General features: G+C 46.4%; 1 protein-coding gene across 1 annotated transcript in view; it reads left to right on the top strand.

The window, feature by feature from the left end:
* The window catches only part of SLTM (SAFB like transcription modulator), a 111,106-nt gene that overhangs the window by 81,778 nt on the left and 6,667 nt on the right, over positions 1–22,661 (top strand). The window contains exons 16-19 of the mRNA XM_082257053.1: positions 11,359–11,483; positions 17,312–17,476; positions 21,124–21,449; positions 21,736–21,842. Of these exons, the coding sequence (XP_082113179.1) occupies positions 11,359–11,483; positions 17,312–17,476; positions 21,124–21,449; positions 21,736–21,842 (723 nt within the window). The remainder of the gene's footprint in view (positions 1–11,358; positions 11,484–17,311; positions 17,477–21,123; positions 21,450–21,735; positions 21,843–22,661) is intronic.

The raw sequence follows: 22,661 nt of genomic DNA, 5'->3' as shown, positions 1-22,661 counted from the left end.
TTACTGTTATTTTTAAATTCAAATGTCCCCCCCCCCCTTCCCAAACAATTTGCGCTTGTAAGACTGCCGCTCAAATGCGGTGTAATAAAAAATATTGCAAAGATCTCCATTTCTCCTCTAGGGTCTCGGCTAAAAAAAATGTTTGGGGGTTCGAAGTAATTTTCTAGCAGAAAAAACAGATTTTAACTTGTATACAACAAGTGTCAGAAAAAGGCCCGGTCCAGAAGTGGTTAATATTGCACACTCCAAAGTCCGATAGTCATAACCAGCATTGAGTAACCAACAACGTTCTATCCCAATATCCTATCTATAATCAGGTCTACTGGTTCCGAGCCTGGTGAATCAAGCTGACCTCCCCAAACCCTCAATTTAGTAGGGCATCCACGGTGCTGGTAAATAAACTTTTCATATATTAAAGTAGTACCCATATGGTCTAATCTTTTTTAAATATTTAACTTTTTTGTCAGTAATCAAAACACTTGGAATAGTTTTGCTTGGCCAAAAAAAGATTTGTCACAATGGAAATAAATCTGTAGTTTCTAATTAAAGTAAACCTTCCCTGAGACACATTGGGCTGCCATTGCCAGTCCTCTTTCTGAAGATTCTAGTTGTCTGACTTGTATGTACACTCAACGGTGTTCTCTAAAAAAATGTTTTGAATGGGTGATTTGTGACCATCTGGAATCTTTCAGTTGATGTAGTTTGCATGCTTACTCCAAGTAGTAGGCACAAAGTTTTAAAGTAAAAGGTAAATGGAACAGCCAGCAAACTAGCCTTTACAGAAGACTCATGCCAGGACTATGTGAATTGATGTAACTCGTCTTGTGTATTCGCTGGCTTTAATTTATACCTGCTGACCTTGTAACAATTTGTGTATGGGAAGAATTAGAAGCTCTATGGCGGGGATCCTCAAACTACAGCCCTCCAGCTGTTGCTGAACTACACATCCCATGAGGCGTTGTAAAACATACATACATTCACAGACATGACTAGGCATGATGGTAATAGTAGTTTCAGAACAGGTGGAGGTCCATATTTTGAAGACCCCTGCTCTATAGTTTCAGAATACTGCTTTGTGGCATTTTGAGCAGATCCTTCACTACTTTTTCCGTTGTTAAAAATAAGTTTTGGCTGGCATTAAAGCAGAACTAAACGCACCTATCCTTCACAGACTAGGAAACTGCAATCTTGGCCGATGACCTGAGCTTCCCTTGTGGCTGTCCATTATTTAGTCATGACACCAGACATTTGTTGGTTTGACATTTGGGTTTAGAGCACAAAACTTATCATTCAATGCATGCCTGGACTGTAACTGTTTTGGGAGATTGATTAGTTCCCCTTTAAACTTTTTTTGTGCTGAGAACACGCTAACTGCACATTCAGCACAGAGACCGAGCTGTGAAAGGCTGCTCTTGGTAAAATCTTTAGTCGGAGGGAATAACTCCTGATCATGTGACCATTTACTGTCATTCATGTGATCAGTGGATCTTTCCTGCTCCATGGCGTTCAGATTCTTTTAAAAGAATGCTGGGACAGGTGGCAAGGGGTAAAGTTCCTACTTTAGGAGTCCCTTCTTATAGCCGCTGGATTTGGGTCTTGACAGGTGCCTAAGAATTCCACATTTTTCCTGTAGATCATCATTTTGCAGCAAGAGATGTATGTAAATGGAGTCTCAACAAATTCCTGCTTGTACAAAAATTTAAATTGGGTCTACCAGGTTGGTCGATTGCTTCACTTCATCATGGACTTGAGCTCTAGAATGGTGGGTTTCCAAAAAGCTACTTGATGCCAGACAATTTTGGAAGGTTTTGACAACTGATGCCAGCTTGCTGGACCCAGGAGCTGTTCTTGAGAACCTTTGGGTTCAGGAAACTGTCATCTGAAGAACTGAGGTTGCTAATAAACATCCTGGCAGTTCAGCTGGCCCTTCTGCGTTGGTCTGCCTGTTTTCAAAGTCTACCCATTAGTGTGATGTCTGGTAATGCCATGGCTGTGGCATACATCAACCATGTACAGGCCACACCCCCAACATGTTTCACTCCGCCAACTGGAGCTTACTCATGGGGTATCCGAATCGCTCAAGTGTCACTGAAATCGTGTGGCTTTGGAGATGCGCAAATGTGAATGGTGCCTTATTCATGTCATCAATTTACGATCGCACCTGTATTTGTGAGAAACCATTTTCAAGGATTAAGCACACAGTGAAAATTAGAACCAAAATATCCAGTGAGCACCTTGAGAATTGCTACTACATCCATCGAACCAGATATTGATGTGTTAGTTTATCAAAAACAAGGTAAAATGTATCGCTAGTTTTTGTGTTGTCCTCGTCTACTTCTTGTATATAAAAAACATATTTTACTCTGGTATATTATCTATATCCGTGATTGTTCACTTGTGATTTGCCCGACCTTTTTCTGCTCATCAGCTATCCTTGTTAGTGTATTTTATGTGTGGCCCAAGATCGCGGTATGGGATTTGCGGTAGCAGAGCAGCATTATCAATTTGTAGCGTTACCTTTTTGGTCTCGCCTCTGCTCCCAGGGTGTGTACCAAGGTTCTGCCTCCGGTGTTGGCATTGCTGCGCCGGAGGGGGCTTGAGATACTGGGGTACCTGGACGGTGGAAGAGTTAAAAACTTCCGATCAATGTTTTGGATCTCAGAGCGATTAAGCTTTGAGTCATTGGATGACTTGCCTATGCGATTGTCCGTTTCGGGTTCAATCAGACAACGCCAAGGCTGTGGCTTGCATCATTCACCAGGGGAGGGGGGGCACCAGGAGTATCTTGGCGGCCAAGGAGGTGGCTGAGATTCTGATTTGGGCAGAAAGATTTGTTCCAGCCCTCTCTGCTGTACACACCCCAGGTGTGGAGAACTGGCAGGCGGATTACTTGACAGGGTTCATACGGTCATGGAAATCCTGGAAAAGTTTTGGAATCTTTAGATGACACTTTCCAGGCCTGGAAAGGTCATGGAAAATGAGGAAACTCACTAGGTTTTGGAAAAGTCATGGAATTAAATTACTGTGGAGGGAGCGGGGAGCGGATGCTTAATTATTTTATAATTATATTGCCACATACTGTATTTACATTTCGCTGTATTAGCGTCCTTCCGGGTCCGCGGTATGCGCTTGCTGTCATTGGCCAGCAGCAGCCGAAGAGATGACCCAATCAGGCAGCGGGGAGGGCGGGCCGCGGTTTGCCTGGAGACACTGTGACTGGCTAGCAGCAGCAGTAACAGCCGGGAGATTATCAACCAACGAGGCAGCGGAAGCGTCACTGGAGGGCGGGCCGGCCGCATGAACGTGATGATGACGCGGAAGGGGGCGGTAACCGTTTTGCACGCCCCCCTGCAATGCTTTCCAAACCCCCCCTTAATTCTCTCCAGTCCCCTCCCCCCCCCCCGTGCCCTTCAGCTCCTCCAGTGCTCTCTGCTTCCCTGTGCACTTCTATCTTCTATCATGTCCGCAGCCTCTGACCACCTCCTGTATCATGTCCGCAGCCTCTGACCACCTCCTGTATCATGTCCGCAGCCTCTGACCACCTCCTGTATCATGTCCGCAGCCTCTGACCACCTCCTGTATCATGTCCGCAGCCTCTGACCACCTCCCGTATCATGTCCGCAGCCTCTGACCACCTCCCGTATCATGTCCGCAGCCTCTGACCACCTCCCGTATCATGTCCGCAGCCTCTGACCACCTCCCGTATCATGTCCGCAGCCTCTGACCACCTCCCGTATCATGTCCGCAGCCTCTGACCACCTCCCGTATCATGTCCGCAGCCTCTGACCACCTCCCGTATCATGTCCGCAGCCTCTGACCACCTCCCGTATCATGTCCGCAGCCTCTGACCACCTCCCGTATCATGTCCGCAGCCTCTGACCACCTCCCGTATCATGTCCGCAGCCTCTGACCACCTCCCGTATCATGTCCGCAGTCTCTGACCACCTCCCGTATCATGTCCGCAGCCTCTGACCACCTCCCGTATCATGTCCGCAGCCTCTGTCCACCTCCCGTATCATGTCCGCAGCCTCTGACCACCTCCCGTATCATGTCCGCAGCCTCTGACCACCTCCCGTATCATGTCCGCAGCCTCTGACCACCTCCCGTATCATGTCCGCAGCCTCTGACCACCTCCCGTATCATGTCCGCAGCCTCTGACCACCTCCCGTATCATGTCCGCAGCCTCTGACCACCTCCCGTATCATGTCCGCAGCCTCTGACCACCTCCCGTATCATGTCCGCAGCCTCTGACCACCTCCCGTATCATGTCCGCAGCCTCTGACCACCTCCCGTATCATGTCCGCAGCCTCTGACCACCTCCCGTATTATGTCCGCAGCCTCTGACCACCTCCCGTATCATGTCCGCAGCCTCTGACCACCTCCCGTATCATGTCCGCAGCCTCTGACCACCTCCCGTATCATGTCCGCAGCCTCTGACCACCTCCCGTATCATGTCCGCAGCCTCTGACCACCTCCCGTATCATGTCCGCAGTCTCTGACCACCTCCTGTATCATGTCCGCAGCCTCTGACCTTCTCCTGTATCATGTCCGCTAAATGTACAGTGTGTGTCGTAAAACGTTTGACATTTCGAACATGGGAGAGGCAGCGCTGTCTAGCCACGCTAAAGGTGCAAAGCACCAGTCTGCAGCTGCGTGCTTGACAGCTTCCAATCCGATTGATGGCTTTTTCACCCGTGCGCCTGAAGTGACACCGGCTCCCAGCTGCGGCAGCGGTGCTTCCATCTCATCCACTGTAAAACAAGGGACCATTTTGAGTCGCGCTGTATCCAGAAACGAAACCCTAACTGCAGAGGTACTGTACACTACAAAGAATGTCATTTATTTTAGTAAAAATATGCTGGGTGTGACATGGATTTTCTTCTTATTTAACATGTATACATAGACATTTCATGAAACATTAGGTCATGAATATTTACGTGAAGTCATGGAAAAGTCATGGAATTTTATTGGTGAAAATGTGTATGAACCCTGACTTGAGTAGTCGGGTGTTGGTTTAAGGGGAGTGGTCCCTACACCCGGAGGTGTTTCACCTACTATGTGTTCGGTGGGGGACCCCCGAGGTCGATCTGTTGGCCTCCCGCCTCAAGAAGGTGCAGAGATTAGTAGTTGGGTCTCGAAATCCACTGGCTGATGCCACAGACGCCCTGGTTTCTCCTTGGGATCAGTATCAATTGACTTATGCATTTCCCCTGTTAATCTTCTGCGCAGGATAGAGGTGGAAAACATTCTGGTCATTCTGGTGGCTCCATACTGGCCTTGTTGGTCTTGGTACGCAGACCTCATAAGATTGGCCACCGGTATCCCTTGGAGGCTTTGTCTCAGGGAAGATCTGTTGTCTCAAGGTTCGATCTTCCATCCTGCTTTAGTCGCTAGCTTTAACGGCATGGCTGTTGAAAGTCAGGAGTTGAGAGATGGGCGTCTCTCTGGGTCTGTAATCCCCACTCTTTTGAAGGCTAGGAAGATGTCTTCTCGACAAATCCATCATCGCACAAAGAATTCGTACATTTCATGGTGCGAGTCGCTGAAAGAGCACCCTCGCTTGTTTTCCATTTTGGTGTGTGCCATTTGGCACCTCCAGGGCGATCCCTGTTGCCATGGGATCTCAATTTGGTGCTGTCTGTCCTTCAAAAGCCTCCTTTGAGAAAATTCGGGAGAAGTCTCTACTTGCTTTGTCTCAGAAGGTTGAGGTTCATTTCTGCCTACAGAGTATCTGAACTGGCGGCGTTGTCTTGCCGCTCACCTTATCTGGTGGTTCACAGAGATAAGGTGGTACTTCAACCTAATCAGCCGTTCCTTCCTATGGTGGTTTCTGATTTTCATTTAAATGAAGACATTGTACTGACTTCCCTTTGCCCTAAACCTCAGCAGCCTAAGTATGCTTTACTTTCTTTGAATGTGGTCCAGGCTATCAGGGTTTACTTGGAGACCACTGCGTCCTTCAGAAAATTGGACGCTCTTTTTGTCCTTAAGGCTGGACCTCGTAAAAAGGACTGGCTGCGTCTGCTGCAACCATTTCCAAATGGATCAGACAGACTGTGGTACAGGCCTATTCTCCTAAGGGTCAGATTCCTCCTTTTTTCCAGTGAAGGAGCATTTTACTAGAGCGCTGAGTGCCTCCTGGGCTTTTCACCATTAGGCGTTGGTGCTACAAGTTTGCAAGGCGGCAACTTGGTCATCTGTGCATACCTTTTTACAAAGTTCTACAATGTAGATGTGCTGGCATCAGCGGATGCTTTTTTTGACTAGAAGGTTTTGCAGGCTGCAGTTTAAGATAACTCCCTTTTTTGGTTTCTCTGAGGGTTCGTTGTTTCGGGGAAGCTCCTGTTTCTGGTTGAGCTCAGTTTTACCTGGTTGGCTACGTTTTGGCCATTGGGGCATTCAGGTTTTTTGTTTGTCTTGTTCCCACCGCTTTACTGCTTTGGGACATCCCTATAGTCTATAATTAAGCAGAGCTGCGTCAGTCGAACGCTAGAGAACTGGATTGAAAGGACTTACTGTAAAATCCTTTTCTCTGAAGTTCGACAGACGCAGCAGCCGCCCTTCTACTTTTGAGTTATGGGGTCTTTTTCTGTCACTGCTTGAAACACAACTGTTTGAGTATAGCAGAGCTTGAGGGGTTATTCTTTCCCCCCTATTGAATGCCTCTTCCCTGGGTCCAGTGGGGTCCCGGGTCCTGTGCAGCGCCGCCATATTGCCGTGGATGCTGCGTTACCGGTTTCGGCGGCCATGTTTGTGTAGTCGAGCAGTCATGTTTTGGGTTTCCCATAGAGCATAAGGGTGGGCATTTCCTTGTATTCTTGAGTGTGGTGATGTGCTGCGGGGGCCTCTAGTGTCAGCACTTTCTCTTCGATCAGTGTGGCAGGCTGTTTGGTACTCTAGCTCTGTGGTGGTGGGTCTGAGGGTATATGATCCTTCCTCTGCTAAACAGCGCTGCTGGTGCGCTAATTCTTGTGGTGCGGGTGGGCGTTCCCTTTTTTTTGCAAAGAAAAATATTCTGTTGTGCGTGGCTTCGAATAACCCCTTGTTGGCAATGGGTTCTCTGGAGCATGTATCATCACCTGACCCAGTCCTGGAAGCTGCAGGGCATTTTGGGTTTGTCTGCCCCCCTGGTGGCCATAACCGAAGCCCTGCACTTGTATCCAAAGTAGATATGGCCCTGCAAAGGAGGCCTAGCAAGAAGTGCCCCCAGCCTTTACCTGTATCCGCTGCTTCCTCATAGTCTGAGGTGGAATTGACCACCGCGGACGAGTCTCAGCCCACTGGGTCTGAGTCCATGCACGCTGAGTGCTCTAACAGCACATGAAAAACGCTGGTGGATACCCTAATTGTCCGTGCGGGAAACTTTTAAAGTTGGAGGACTCGGCTAATTTGGAGTATGGAACGCTGGTGCAGTTTAACACCCGCAAATCTTCCAAGGTGACAAAGGTGTTCCCTTTTCCTGCCTATTTTGCCAAGATTGTCACTAGTCAGTGGGGTTCCCCCAAAACGCATGGTTGGAGTACCTAAGCACTTTGCTAGGAGATATCCCTTTTTGAGCAGTCTCTCCTGAAGAAACTTAGTTCCACTGTCGGTGGACTCTCAGGTTTCCAGGTTATGATGGTTGGATGATTCTCCATCCTTTGAGGATCCCATGGACAAGAGAGCTGAGGCTCTGTTCCAGTATCTTTTCACCGTGGCTGGTTTAATTTTGAGGCCGGTGTTTGCTATCACCTTGGTATCCCAGACCTTAATGGAATGGGCAAAAGTTTTACGCCAGGATCTGGAAGGGAGTCAACACCCTCCTTTGCTGGCGGATCAGTTGATCCAGGGGTTACAGTACATTTGTGATACATCTTTGGATGTGGCCCCCTTGGCCGGCAGGGTATCTGATTTTGGTGCTTCTTCCCAGCATATGGTCGAAGCACTGGTCAGCCAACCAGCCTTCTAAAAAGGTACTGACTGATTTTACTTTCTGTAGGTCTGTCCAATGCCTCTATGGAAGAGATCATTAGGGGCCTTACCAGAGGTAAGAGTACATTACTTCCACAGGCTGCTAAGAACAAGGAACCTGGTCTTAAACGTGGCCCTTTTTTCTCGGGTCACAAGCGTCCCTTTCGTCTGCCTGGATCGCAGGAAAAGGGTTTGAGATCCACTTGTAACTTTGCGGGAGGCTCCAAGAGACCCTGGAATAATTCAAAATTGGGCTCTTCTGGTTCTGCAAACAAGTCTTCCCCCAGCCTGAAGTGGCGCCCTCACCTGCATCAGGGTTGGTGGGATGTCTTTGCCTTTTTCTGGATCTGTGGACCTTGCTCATTCAGGACCGATGGGTCCACGAGTTGGTTCAGTTCCAAGATCGAATTCAGTCCTTGCCTCCGACAAGGTTCTTTCCAACTTGCACCTGGGGGCTACAGGGCCTCTACGGGCAGTGCAGGACCTTTTAGCACAAGGTGTCATTGTGCCGGCTCAAGAGTAGGCTCTGAACCACTTTTTGCGGGTTCAGAAATTTCGGATGGACTCCATCCGCATGGTAGTAGTAGCTTTCCTTCATCAAGGGGATCTTCTGGCTTCTATCGATCTCAAGGACGCTTACCTTCATATTCCAATTTGTCAGGCATCAGCGTTTTGTTCATTTTTGCCGTGGGCGAGGAGCACTATCAGTTTGTGGCATTACCTTTTGGTCTCTCCTTAGCTCCTCTGATGTTGACAAAGGTTTTGGCCTCAGTTCTGGCCTTGCTATGGCAGAAAAGGATCACCGTACTGGTTACCTGGATGATCTGCTTCTGTGCGCAGTGTCTTCCTCGACTCTAGAAGCCAACTTGGACATTACTGTGCAAACTGTACAGGGGTTCTGATGGACACTAAATTTTCAGAAATCGGCTGGACTACTTGGGTCTGACGCTGGACTCAGCGTTGGCCTGGGTGTTTCTCCCTCAAGCAAAACTTCTAAAGGTACAGGATGCGGTTCAAATCCTGTTGTCCAACTGTCGTTTTTCACTCAGGACTTGCATGCAAGCACTTGGCCTCATGTTTCCAACTTTTTGAGGCAGTTCCGTTTTCTCAGTTCTATAGCAGACCTCTGCAAAGAGAGATTCTGTCCAAATGAAACAAGGACCTGCTGTCACTGGACAATCTGGTCCTGTCGAGTCTAGGTTCGAGGGAGTCTCTGATTTGTTGGCTCCGCTCCCCGGTGATTCCCCTGTGAAAATATTTTCTTCCCCTGTATTAAACTGTATTTACCACGGATGCCAGTCTGTACGGTTGGAGTTTGTCTTGGGAGTATCATCTGGCCAAGGTGTTTGGACTCGAGAGAAGTCTAGTCTGCCGATCAACATCCTGGAGATTCAGGCGATCAGGCTTTGTCTCCCGGACGGATCGCCTGCAGGGACGCTCTGAGGACACAATCAGACAATGCTACAGCTGTGGCATATGTCAGTCATCAAGGGGGCACAAGGAGTGCCCTGGTGGCCCGTGAAGTGGCCGGTAGCTTGAGGTGGGCAGAACAATATGTTCAGGGCCTCTGCTGTGCACATTCTGGGGGTAGAGAATTGGCAAGCGAACTATCTTAGGTCAGCAGAAGTTGTATCCGGGAGAATGGCCTCTTCACCCGGAGGTGTTTCATCGGCTGTGCCTTCGGTGGGAGACCCCCGATGTGGACCTGTTGAACTCCTGTCTCAACAGGAAGGTGCAGAGGTTTGTGTCAAGGTCTACAGATCCTCTGGCCGAAGTGCAGATGCACTGGTGGCCCTTTGGGGTCAGAATCGTCTGATTTTACGCCTTTTCTCCAATAGAACTTCTGTCAAGACCACTACGCGGAATAAAGGTAGAAAGGGATTAGTCAGGGCTGGTAGCAGATGTCCCTTCTAAACTTCCTCTCAGGGAATATCTGTCTCGGGGACCAATGTTCCATTCTGCGTTAGTCCCTGGCTATTGAAAGCCAGATGCTGAAGGACAGAGTGCTGTCGTAGTCGGTGATTCCTAATTTGTTAAAGCTAGGAAATCTACTTCCAGCAAAGTTTTTTTTTTTTTTTTATCAGTTTGGAAGTCGTACATTACTTGGTGTAAGTCCTGGGGGTTTCTCCCCATTCCTTTTCTGTCTCTCGCCTGTTGGAGTTTCTACAACTAGGTGTAGATCGAAGTTTGGATCTGGGCACCATCAAGGGCCAGGTCTTTACCTTGGCCATATTTTTTCAAAGGCTGTTTGCTGCAAAGTCCTTGGTTCACACTTTTGTGCAGTGAGTTCGCCATTGAGCTCCTGTTTTACCTGATTGGCTATGTTTAACCTTGTTGAAATATATCTCTTGCTGTGTTTTTTCCACCCCCCTCATATTGACGCTGTTTTGGGACATCCCAATGGTCTAGAAGACATGGGGCGGTGTCTGTCAGTGAACAGAAGAGAACTGGATTTTTGTTTTACCGTAAAATCCTTTTCTCTGAGGTTCACTGACACACAGCACCCGCCCCTCTGCTGGGTTATATATTCTTCTGACAATGTTTGTTACAGACTGAAGTCCTATAGCAGGAAGTGATGGTATACCCCCTGGGACTGTGTCAGGGGGGTATCCAAAATTGTTTCCGCCTTGTCCTACTCCTGAAGAGGGCAGCATAAACCCAATGGTCTAGACATGGAGCTGTGCCTGTCAGTGAACCTCAGAGAAAAGGGTTTTACGGTAAGAGAAAAATCCAGTTTTCCTTTATGGACTCCCTCCCAGAATTCTTTCACACAGCTGCTCTGCAGTTAAGAAGGCGGGCTCTATGAATTCTATGACAGCCTATCCCACAGGACATTGATTGTGAACATGTGTCACAAAGTTCATAGAAGAGTGTGGGGTCTTCATAAAGTAAGTTTACAAACCAGATCATTTAGACTAATGGCTAATCTAGAATTAACTGAAATCCAAAGTTGAATTCATTGATTTATACCTTTTTTACTATAGATACTTTAAGTGTTGTCCTTGTAGATTTAGGTAAATCGGCTGTCTCAAACTATTATTTGCAATCCTACTACACACTTGCTGCTTTGACTTGAAGTGGAGTTAAGTAGGTTTGCTATTTTTGCCTTTTGTAGTGACCCCAAAGTTGTATGGACAGAAGGCCTGCAGTTGAAGTTTGCAGGTATTTGCATGTAATCTGTTTCGAGGCAGGCCTCAAACGTCGTCATTTTGGTATAAGGGTCCGTCATTGGAGTAAGCAAAATATTGTATTGTGCATGTGTTGCTCAGGAGTGCACAGTTAGGATTGGTTTGTGAAAGGTATATGTTCTCTGAAATCTTTTCTTCAGCTGCCTTGTCTTGCAATGCTTTTCACTGTTATGTGCTGTTGTGGAACAAAGCATTTTCTTAAGTATGTTGTACTCTGCAGGAAAGGCGAAAAGAAGCCGAGCGCATTGCACGTGAAAGGGAGGAACTGAGGCGACAACAAGAGCAGCTTCGCTTTGAGCAGGAGAAGAGAAACTCTTTGAAACGACCTCGTGATGTTGACCACAGGTATCTCCTATTAATGATGACAGTGGGGTGATCAAATCATACATACTGGGACAAATATTTATCCTTTTTAATTGGGTTTTCCTGCTTTGGTTTTTCCTAAAAAGATAACCAACCGTTGCCTTGGCAAAATGTGTTTTCTTTATCATACTGTACTGGACATAGGAATTGGTTTATAGATCATATTATATTCATCTAGGTGATTGGACACTGGAAAAAAGCTTTGCTTTGATATACCCCTAATGTATTAACTCTGTCCAGGCTCCAATTTTTTTTGCTAGTGTTATTTGATGAAAGCCTTCTCTTCTTGGATTGGGTTGGTATTTCCTACTATTTTTCACCCGATTCATTTTAACTCCTTAAACACTTTTATCAAGATCTGATTGCTTATTACCTTCATGGCTCGCTACCAGTTTCTGGATCATTTTAACCTTTAGTACATCTTGGGAACCAGACACTGTGGCTTGATTGGCCCATAATGTTTGCTTTGGGCACTGGATCCTGCATTTGACTCTCACCTTGAAATGTGTTGTAACAAGTTAAGACACAGGGCGCTACACATAGGTGCATGTCCTTGGTCCATTCATGTCTCAGACCCTGAAGACTCCTTCAGGGGGGTATGCCTGCCATGATGGGAAAGCCTTAAACTGGACCAGAAAAATGTCTGAAGCCAAGAACAGCAGCTGTGAAAACGTCCAGTGTGCATGAGGCCTTATGTTTACCGGTTTCAATTTGGTGGCCTTTTTTTTTTTTTTTTTGACTACCTGAAGTTAATTTTTGAGTTGAAAGATTCAGCAGATAGACATTTTGGAGACTCCTTTTGAAGTCCTCCTTTGCTCTGACTGGTCCTACAATAAAGCCAGCCATAGCCACCTTATCTGTTGAACAGAGTATGGTAAACTGAGCTGGAGAAATTATTGGCGCACTTTCTCCTGATATATGGATAATCCTAATGTTTCTTCAAGATTGCGGGATCCCCTGTCTAATACAATTTCTGAGCAGGAGAAATCCCTGTATTAACATCGATCATGTTATTGCATGGGTATGTCAGGGTTTTTTCAACCTGCTGGATGAACAATAAAAACTAGGGATGCACCGAAATTTCGGCCACCGAAATTATCGGCCACCGAAATTATCGGCCGAAAATGAGCCTCTCTCATTTCGGCCGATAATGGGTTAACAGTGCCGAAAATATGGCCGCCGTGGGGAAGGAGGAGGGCGCAGGGCAGGTTTAAAAGTCCCGCCTCTGGCCGGCCGTCCGCCTCTCAGTGACGTCCCTACTACAATCTGTACATTATGAATGGACATACCAGGTCGGGGGGCGGGGCGAGCGGCCGCTATAGAGAGAACTAATGTGATCCTTCCTGTCAGCTCAGCACGTCTGTGTGAATGAGAACAGAACTGAGCTGACACCGGGGGCGGGGGCGGTCAGAGCGGCCGCTATTAGCTGTACCTATGTGAGAGCTTCACTTCACTGACAGGCATGTATCTCCGCTGACAAGGAAGTGAAGCTCTCGCATAGTTACAGCTAATAGCGGCCGCTCCGCCCCCCCAACACCCCCCCCCCCGGTGTCAGCGCAGTTCTGTTCTCATTCACACATAGACGTGCTGAGCTGACAGGAAGGATCACATTAGTTCTCTCTATAGCGGCCGCTCGCCCCGCCCCCCGACCTGGTATGTCCATTCATAATGCACAGATCGTAGTAGGGACGTCATTGAGAGGCGGTGCCGCCGGCCAGAGGCGGGACTTTTGAATGCAGGACACCCGAGGAGGGGGACGCTGAGGCAGTGGGAGTGGGGGGAGATGGGGGGGAGCTGAGGCAGCTTACCAATGATATTAGTATTATGCAGCATGAGGGGGTTAATGTATTGTCACTGCAGGTCACTCATCTATTAGTGACCGACCAGTGGCAGGTAATTAGCCCCTTTGTGCTGCATTAGTGCAACCAGTATCAGTGTTAATTAACACTGGTTGCACTGATACTGGTTGCACTAATGCAGCACAAAGGGGTTAATTACCTGCCACTGGTCGCTCACTAATAGATGAGTGACCAGCAGTGACAATACATTAACCCCCTCATGCTGCATAATACTAATACCATTGGTAATTAAATTAACCACTTGTCAACCCATCACAGTACATATACTGTGACAGGGTGGCAGCGACAGGTGTACGTCACTACCTGTTTTTGGTGTATGCCCCTGTTCTATCCATTTTAAAAAAATTTTTGGGGGAAAAAGTTATTTTCGGTTTCGGTTTTCGGCCAAGGGCATCCTGCATTTTCGGTCCAAAATTTTCATTTCGGTGCATCCCTAATAAAAACTGTGTACCTAGTTTTACTCTGCTTTTTTTTTTTTTCTGTCGGGATCTCCAAACTACCTGTATAGCCCTTAAACTGTTGCCCGAACTACACGTCCCATGAATCGTAAAACTCTGACATTCAGACATGAAGAGACATGATGGGAGTTGTAGTTCATGAACAACTGGAGGGCTGTAGTTTGGAGAACCCCTTTTCGTGCTGCACACGCCATCAGGCACATGATGGCATTGGTTAAAACTCATGCAGCAAGCAGACTGCTACTTGGTCTCTGGTGGTCCTTTGTCTAATCTGTAGACCTGCTGCTGAGTCTCTCAGGTAAGAAATCCCCCCCCCCCCCCCCCCAAGGCTGGATTCACACAGGTGCGAACACAGACATCATATGTGATTTACAACGCTTTGCTGTGCAGATCACATGTTATGTCTGTGCGATGCAAATTCAGCCTTACAAACTGGCTGAAACTGCATCGCTTTCGCAACAAAATGGTGCAGGAACCTTTTTTTTTTTTGGGTCTGCAATGGAATCGCATCGGTGTTTACACCCATGCCATCTGCTTCCTGTACAATTTGAAAGTTCGCACTGCGGTCTGTGAACTGGTCTGGGGTTGTTAATAACTTTCTTTTGACACCCGCAGCGGTTTGCAGAAGGCAGTGTGAAATGCCTGTGAGTGATATGAGAATCAGGAACCTGCACAGGAGATGCGCTGGTTACATAGTGAGGTTGAAAAAAGACATCAGTCCATCCAGTTCAACCTATGATGTGTGTGTGTTTGCTTTTAACCGTACATTGTATACCCCTGTATGTTGTGGTCTTTAAGGTGTCCATCTAATAGTTTTTTGAAACTATCAATGCTCCCTGCTGATACGACTGCTTGTGGAAGAGAATTCCACATCCTTACCGCTCTTACAGTGAAGAACCCCTTACGCACTTTAAGGTTAAACCGCCTTTCCTCAAGTTTTAGTGAGTGGCTACGTGTCTTATTGTATCTCCTTTCTCTGAATAGTTTGTTCCGTATGCTAGGGTCGCCAGTACAGTATTTGTACATTGATATCATATCCCCCCTCAATCGTCTCTTCTCCAGAGAGAATAGGTTCAGTGCTTGTAGTCTTTCCTCATAGCTGATGTCCTCCATTCCCCTAATTATTTTTGTTGCCCTTCTCTGGACTTTCTCCTGTTCCAGCACATCCTTCCTGAGGACCGGTGCCCAGAACTGGACAGCATACTCCAGATGTGGCCGGACCAGAGTCTTGTAGAGTGGGAGAATAAGCTCTTTATTTCTGGAGTGAATCCCCTTTTTTATACAACCCAGTATTCTGTTGGCTTTGCTTGCGGCAGCTTGGCATTGCATGCCACTGCCAAGCCTGTTTACCAGTACCCCCAAGTCCTTTTCCATCCTAGACTCACCCAGTGGTTCCCCCCCTAGTAAGTAGCTTGCTTTCTGGTTTCTGGCCCCCAAGTGCATTACTTTACATTTTTCAACATTCAATCTCATCTGCCATGTAGTTGCCCACCCCGTTATTTTGTTCAGGTCCGCTTGCAAGGTTTCCACATCCTGCATAGAAGATATTGGCAAGCCTAATTTAGTATCATCTGCAAATACTGAGATTGTACTAGATATCCCCTCCTCTAGATCATTTATGAATAAATTAAACAGGATTGGTCCCAGGACAGAATGGTTCCCGCATTGCACATGTGTGAACCCATCCTTCGCAATAACAGTGTGAAGGGTCATAATTCCCTTCTGTTCATTCAACAATGTTATTCTTAGATTAAAAACAATTTTGGTGCACCTTGTGATGCTAAATTATTTTGCCCTATCTTACTCCTTGAACAGACACAGGGTGCCTCAGAGACTGGATACCACAGCAGGACTCCTGAGCCTGAATTATTGCATATGTCTGCTTGCTGCTGCCTACACTACTTAACCTGCTGCTGAGCCCACATGCTTTCATGGTTTTTCTCCCTGACCTTTGGTCTGGATGCCAAGCCTTTCCTTGACGTTCTTCTTAAGCACATTCCCATATATGCCTGATCTGTGCACAGCTTTTTTTTTTCTCTTGCTGACACTTCCAGTTGCCTTTTTATGTGACTAATTCTCATGTATTCTGTGTTTTGACTTGAGCTTTGCAGCAAATTTACCTACCTCTTGCACGGCTGTGAATTGCCAAATTGCTTTTAACAGGCCAGCATTGCAATTCTGTTTTGCCTTCCCAAGGCCTTGACCTCAGTACCTGTTGACTTAATGTGTCAACTTGGTGTTGACATGTCACATCACCATTCTAAAGGTTTTCTTTAGGTAATTGCCTTTTCATCTCCACCTCCCCTAATAGGGGCTTCGGCACTTGGGCTGTTTTGCTCAATTCTCATCTCCAGCTTACAGCTGTTCTACCGGTTTTCCCAGTTATTTCCTAATATTTCTTTGGTGCCTCCCAAATTCTCTGAGTTGCACACACACACTTTTTTTCACCCCGTTTTTAGACTTTGAAGACTGTTTTGCCTCATTCTGGGGTTTGTTCTCATTCCTGCACATGCTTCTGCTTGTTATTCCCTTCCTGACCCCTTAACTCTTCCTCCTACTCATGATGGCTATGGTCTTCTGTGACATCACCCCCCTACTCTGGGACTCATGTAGCATCTCTTTACAAGCAGAGCCCTTTTCTGTTTTTGGGGATTACCTTTTATGAGTCCTTATAAAAATGGATCCTCACTCTGTCAATCCTGGCAGTAATCGCTCTGATTTGGCTTCCCTTCCGCCATCTGTGGCTATGTATCTTGGAAGTCTGTTCTCCTTGCTTCATTAGTGCCCTTATCGTCTTCCACATTTTCTTTCCCACGACTTTCCGGATGCCACAATGCATTTTTGTGTTTTTCCATTAGTCAGGCATGACTTCTTTGGCTATGTGCCATGTCTTCCCTAGTCCCCTCTGATCTCTGTGCTATTCACTACCTTGCAGGGAGGTCCCCCCTCTTCTGCTGGAAGCCTATCCTGCTAAGGTTGGATTGACCCTTTACACCATCTAGCATCCAGAGCTGTCACCTAATCTTCTGTTTCCGAACCATTATCTTGAGGCTTGTCCCATGGTCTATGAATTGATTCCCATGTCCTGTACTCTGATAAAGATAGGAATTTTGATGTACCTGTAAATTCCATGTAATGGAGTAATACAAGATGCAGTCCTTCCATTCTCTTCTGTCACCGTCTTATTGCTAGCTGAAAGAAAACGGAAGCCCCATGGACTGGTCAGGGTTATATTGATATACCAGGGTTGAATCAAGTGAAGCTTTTGCCCGTGTACAGTCACCTGAAGGTGATTGGACACTGAAAAAATAACGAACTATGGGGTACAGTATAGTGTAGTTAAAATCTTCAGACTAAAGCCCTCATACTGTATCTTCTCTCCATTGATGCAGTGGCTGCATTTAGAATTCTGCTGACCACTGTCAGTGGTAGCTTATGCCTTGTACAAAATGAAAATGGAGTAAGATTTGAGACATGAACTTGTATCCCTTAGGAGAGATGACCCATTTTGGAATGAGAACAAGAAGATGGCGATGGATACAGACACTCGCTTCAACCAAGGATCGGACTACAACCGTCAGCAGAATAGGTTCAATGACTTTGATCATAGAGAGAGGGGTCGGTTTCCAGAATCTTCATCTGCAGCATCTTTTGACAGGTAATACTGTGAAACTTTCGACACTACAATAAGGTTTATCTTAAAGGTGAATTGTGCAGTGTGTTTTCAATGAACACATGGTAAGTTATTGCAGTATTTACCTTTTTTAAAGTGGCTTGTTACCTTTTTTTTTTTTCATTTTTATCTAGATTGCCTATATAGATTTTTATAGATTGGCCACTGTAGAGATGTTTAATTGCCCACATCTCCCCCCCCCCCCCCCCCCCCGCCTTCTCCGGTTTACCCACCGCTTTGATGTTGTTGCGGCGGAGTCCGTTTTCCATATCCTTCAAAGTGCAGAGTGGCCTGAAGTTATAAGTTGTACTTGATGCACATCCTCCTGCAATGGTGCCAAATCATTTTCCACAGTTCCCAATCTATCCTCTATAGCCGTTGTGCGGTCCCGCAGTTTCATCATATTTTGTTTCACCTCCATTTTCACCCCTTTAATTTCAAAAGTAAGGACATGAATGGCCTTATTGCATGTTGTAACTGCAGTAAAAATATCCCGCAGTGTAGGTTCAGGAGCACTCTCACCATGATCTCACCGCACCGGCTCTGGGATGGGAATGGCTACAGTACTCGCTGTGTCCCACATGGGAGAATCACCAGCGTCCTCAAGCCAAGCCTCTTCTGCCTCGGTCGACACGGATGGCAGAACACCAGACCCCTCAGGGCTGGAATGGGGCTTAGCTGGAGTGTCCTTGCCAGTGGACTTGGCAAACAGCTTCAGGGCTGCCTCCCTGGCCGAGCGGGACGAACGGCCGCCATCTTGGCCCGCATGGTCCGTGGGTGCCGAAGTATCCTTCCCTCTCCTAGACGTCACACAGTCGGTGGAACTCGGGCTGGCAGGTAAGTATCACCCTCAGGAAGGTCAGGAGGTAAGTTTGCAAGTAAAACGGCAGTAGTACCGGCAGATTTCAGGATAAAATACAGGATCAGCGGCGGAGAGAGCTCGCGGCGCGTCTTACTGCATCGGCTGCAAGCCACGCCCCATACCCCACATAATTTTTAGGGGTTGAAAGCAAAGCAGGAAACACCTGCATTTGTACCTAGCAAATCTGGCTGTCCTCATATTTAGACAATTCCTAACTTCACCTAATAAGATTTTTTAAACATTTCAACACTTTTTCTAAGATGTACAGTATCTCACAAAAGTGAGTACACCCCTAACATTTTTGTAACTATTTTAATTATAGCTTTTCATGTGACACTTGAAGAAATTAGATTTTGCTATAATGTAAAGTAGTGAGTGTACAGCTTGTATAACAGTGTAAATTTACTGTCCCCTCAAAATAAGTCAACACACAGCCATTAATGTCTGAACTGCTGGCAACAAAACTGAGTATACCCTTAAGTAAAAAATGTCCAAATTGGGCCCATTTAGCCATTTTCCCTCCCCATTGTCATGTGACTCATTAGTGTTGTAAGGTCTCAGGTGTGCTTGGGGAGCAGTTGTGTTAAATTTGGTGTTATCGCTCTCACTCTTACTGGTCACTGCAAGTTCAACATGGCACCTCCACGGCAAAGAACTCTGAGGAGCTGAAAAAAAAAAATTGTTGCTCTACGTAAAGATGGCCTAAGCTATAAAATGATTGCCAAGACCCTGAAAATGAGCTGCAGCACGGTGGCCAAGACCATACAGTAGTTTACCAGGACAGGTTCCACTCAGAACAGGCTTTGTCATGGTTCAACTAAGTTTAGTTCATGTGTTCAGCGTCCTATCCAGAGGTTGTTTTTGGGAAATAGACGTATGAGTGCTGCCAGCATTGCTGCAGAGGTTCAAAGGGTGGGATGGTCAGCCTGTCAGCGCTCAGACCATACAACGCACACTGCATTAAATTGGTCTGCGTGGCTGTCATCCCAGAAGCAAGCCTCTTCTAAAAAATGATGCACGAGCAAGCCAGCAAACAGTTTGCTGAAGACAAGCAGACTAAGGACATGGATTACTTGAACCAGGTCCTGTGGTATTTTGAGAGCAAGATAAACCTATTTGGTTCAGATGGTGTCAGACGTGTGCGGAGACTGGACCGCAGGGCAGTATTCCAATATAACCCCAAACACACCTCCAAGACGACCACTGCTTTGCTAAAGAAGCTGAGGGTAAAGGTGATGGACTGGTCAAGCATGTCTCCAGACCTAAACCCTATTAAGCATCTGTGTGGAATCCTCAAACAGAAGGTGGAGGAACGCAAGGTCTCGAACATCTACCTGCTCCGTGAGGTCATCATTGAGGAGTGGAAGAGGATTCCTGTGGCAACCCATGAAGCTCTGGTGAACTCAATGCCCAAGAGGGTTAAGGCAGTGATGGAAAATAATGGTGGTGAAACAAAATATTGACACTTGGGGCCCAATTTGGATATTTTCACTTAGGGGTGTACTCACTTTTAATGCCAGCGGTTTAGACATTAGAGGTTGTAAACCCTCTTATAACTTGTACCTATCGATAAGCCTTACCTAATAGGTACTGTAAATATCACCTAAAGTTGCATGTGCTCTGAAGGAACGGCCACCCGTGCTGTTTTCAGAGCCCTGTGCGCTGAACGGCGGCTCCTGCGCACTAGCGCAGCAGTGATGTAGTCGCGCCTTCGGCCAATCAGATGGCCGGAGGAAGTGAGCCAGGAAGCAGGACGACTGAACATGTCGACCGTGTCACCGCTGAGCGGGCGGCACTGCGGGGGCTTCGTTCTAAGGTAAGTTTCTTAATGAGCTAGTATGTGATGCATACTAGCTCATAATGCCTTTGTCTTACAGGGTTTTTTTTGGGGGGGGGGGGTTACAACCTCTTTAATGGCACTGTTATACAAGCTGTACATTCACTACTTTATGTTGTTGGAAAGTGTCATTTTTTTTCCAGTGTTGTCACACAAAAAGATATAATAATTACAAAAAATGTGAGGGTGTACTCACTTTTGTGAGATACTGTATATCCTACATCAAGCTGGATCCTTTTATATACTCGAGTATAAGCTGACTTTTTCAGCACATTTTTATGCTGATAGGCCCCCCCTCGGCTTATACTTGAGTGAGGGTCCCACTTACGTGTTCTCCCTGGGGCTGACTGAACGTCAGCGGCGGCCAGCCCGACATGTACACTGTGCATGCACCGCAGCCGCTCGGGAAAGTCCGTACGCGCTCGGGCAGACGGCACATGTGCAATGACGTGTGGCGCAGAGCGGCACAATTTCTAAATGTAAAGCGCCTTGGGGATGGGTAAGAGACCTCTGCATATCCTGCACCATGTCTGCAGCTTCTTCCTCTCCTGTACCATGCATGCTGCCTCTGGTATTTTTTTTTTTTAAATTTACCAGTAGCTGCTGCATTTTCCACCCTAGGCTTATACTCGAGTCAAATTTTCCCAGTTTTTTTGTGGTAAAATTGGGTTTCTCGGCTTATAGTCGGGTAGGCTTACACTCGAGAGTATACGGTATGTACTGTAGTTATGAAAAAAACTAAAAAACAGCTATCAATTTATTGTAACGGCGTTGTAGTTAGGCAAAATATGCCAACCCCACACCTATGGAGTGGCACCCAGATAGATCTTGCATTAATGGGTATAGAAAAATGGTGCTTGTGTTTAGGTCAAATTGAGATTAACAAAAGCAGTTGGTTGTGTATTTTCACTAAAGGGATAATCCTTTTTTCAGACGTGACCGATTTGTACCACCTGAAGGCAAAAAGGGATTTAACAAGAACTTTGGTGATTCAAGACGAAATGATGCAGCGCAACCTCGAAATGAACCACGAGATACAGACAGGAGAGATCGGGATGAAAGGAGACCTGTGGGTATTGAAAGAGCAGGTGGAAACAGACCTGAAGGCCAAAGCCATGAACGAGGCAGAATGAACAATCAAGATATGCAGCATGGCCGCCACCAGAGAGACCCTCCAGGAAACCCACCACGCTCAGCTAGTTGGAAAGAAGGAGGAATGCCTCCAGATAAGCGTGACACAAGGTACACTTCCCATTGTAGTTTTTATTCTAAACATAGATGCTTAGCAGTGTTTATAAATGGACTAGTGTTCAGATGGCTTGTTATAAAGTTTGGGAGCATGCTAAAATGTTTCAGATACCGAACTAAAGAATTGAATTGTATTTTTCAACCTTAGAAATATCAAAACAATACTTATTTTTTTCTTTTCCTCAAACAGGCCTGGGAGAGAGGGTCCTGGCCATTCATCTAGAGGTGCCCATTCATCTAGAGGTGCCCATTCATCTAGAGGTGCCCATTCATCTAGAGGTGCCCATTCATCTAGAGGTGCCCATTCATCTAGAGGTGGTCATGTCAGTCGCGGAGGAAAATCTGGATACAGTGGGAGAGATGCTGACCGGCCAGTCATGGCAGGGGATCGTGGTAGTGGACAAGTATGTATCAGGCTTCTTTACTTTGTTTTAGGGACTGTTGTTGCCTTCCCTTAACTTTTTAAAATAAACCGGTCTTAAAATCCAAGTAGGCTGTCACTGACCACCTGAAAAACTTGTCTTATACGATTTCACACCCAGTCATGGTTTTGCAAGAACCTTTTAGATGAATAACCAGAAGTACTAGATGGGTTCTATGCCACTACCTTCAATTAATTGGACACTGGCAATAGTTTATCTGAAGGTAGACACTTTATAACCCATGGTCTAAGACTACAGATCCTGTGCCCTGCACTGTACTATTAGGATATTTTGTTTTTCGGACTTAAAGTGGACCTAAAATGGCGATTGTTGCAATTTTTGTCTCGCGGTATTTGTGCAGATTTTTATTTTATTTTTGTAAAATGTGAAGGATGTTACATCAAACAAATGTTGACATATGTCATGCTCTAAAATTGTGCATTTTCGTGGAATGGTGACAAACTACAGTACTTAAAAATCTCGATAGGTGGTGCTTTAAACACCTTTGCAGGTTTACCTGTTTGGAGTTGGAGGTCTAGCACTAGAATTATTGCTCTCACTCGAACGTTCACGGCGATACTTCACGTGTGGTGCGAACACCATTTCTCTTACGTCCTCCGACAGTCGCCGCCCACTCACAAGTCTTCACCAATGGGTATTGACCTTTGCTCCGCAGGAGTAGCTAGGCAACAAGAATTAAGAACAAAAGCTTTTAGCATAGACACACCCCTAGGGGCTGTCCCCTCAGTCAATACCTCCCTGCACCAGCATTCCCAGCTCAGTTTGATCTTGCCTAGCTTA

The sequence above is a fragment of the Pelophylax lessonae genome (assembly GCF_965119305.1).
Source record: "Pelophylax lessonae genome assembly, chromosome: 4".
NCBI classification, from domain to species: Eukaryota; Metazoa; Chordata; class Amphibia; order Anura; family Ranidae; genus Pelophylax; species Pelophylax lessonae.
Note: the sequence above shows the minus strand (reverse complement) of the source record. Positions and strands in the feature narration are given on the sequence as shown.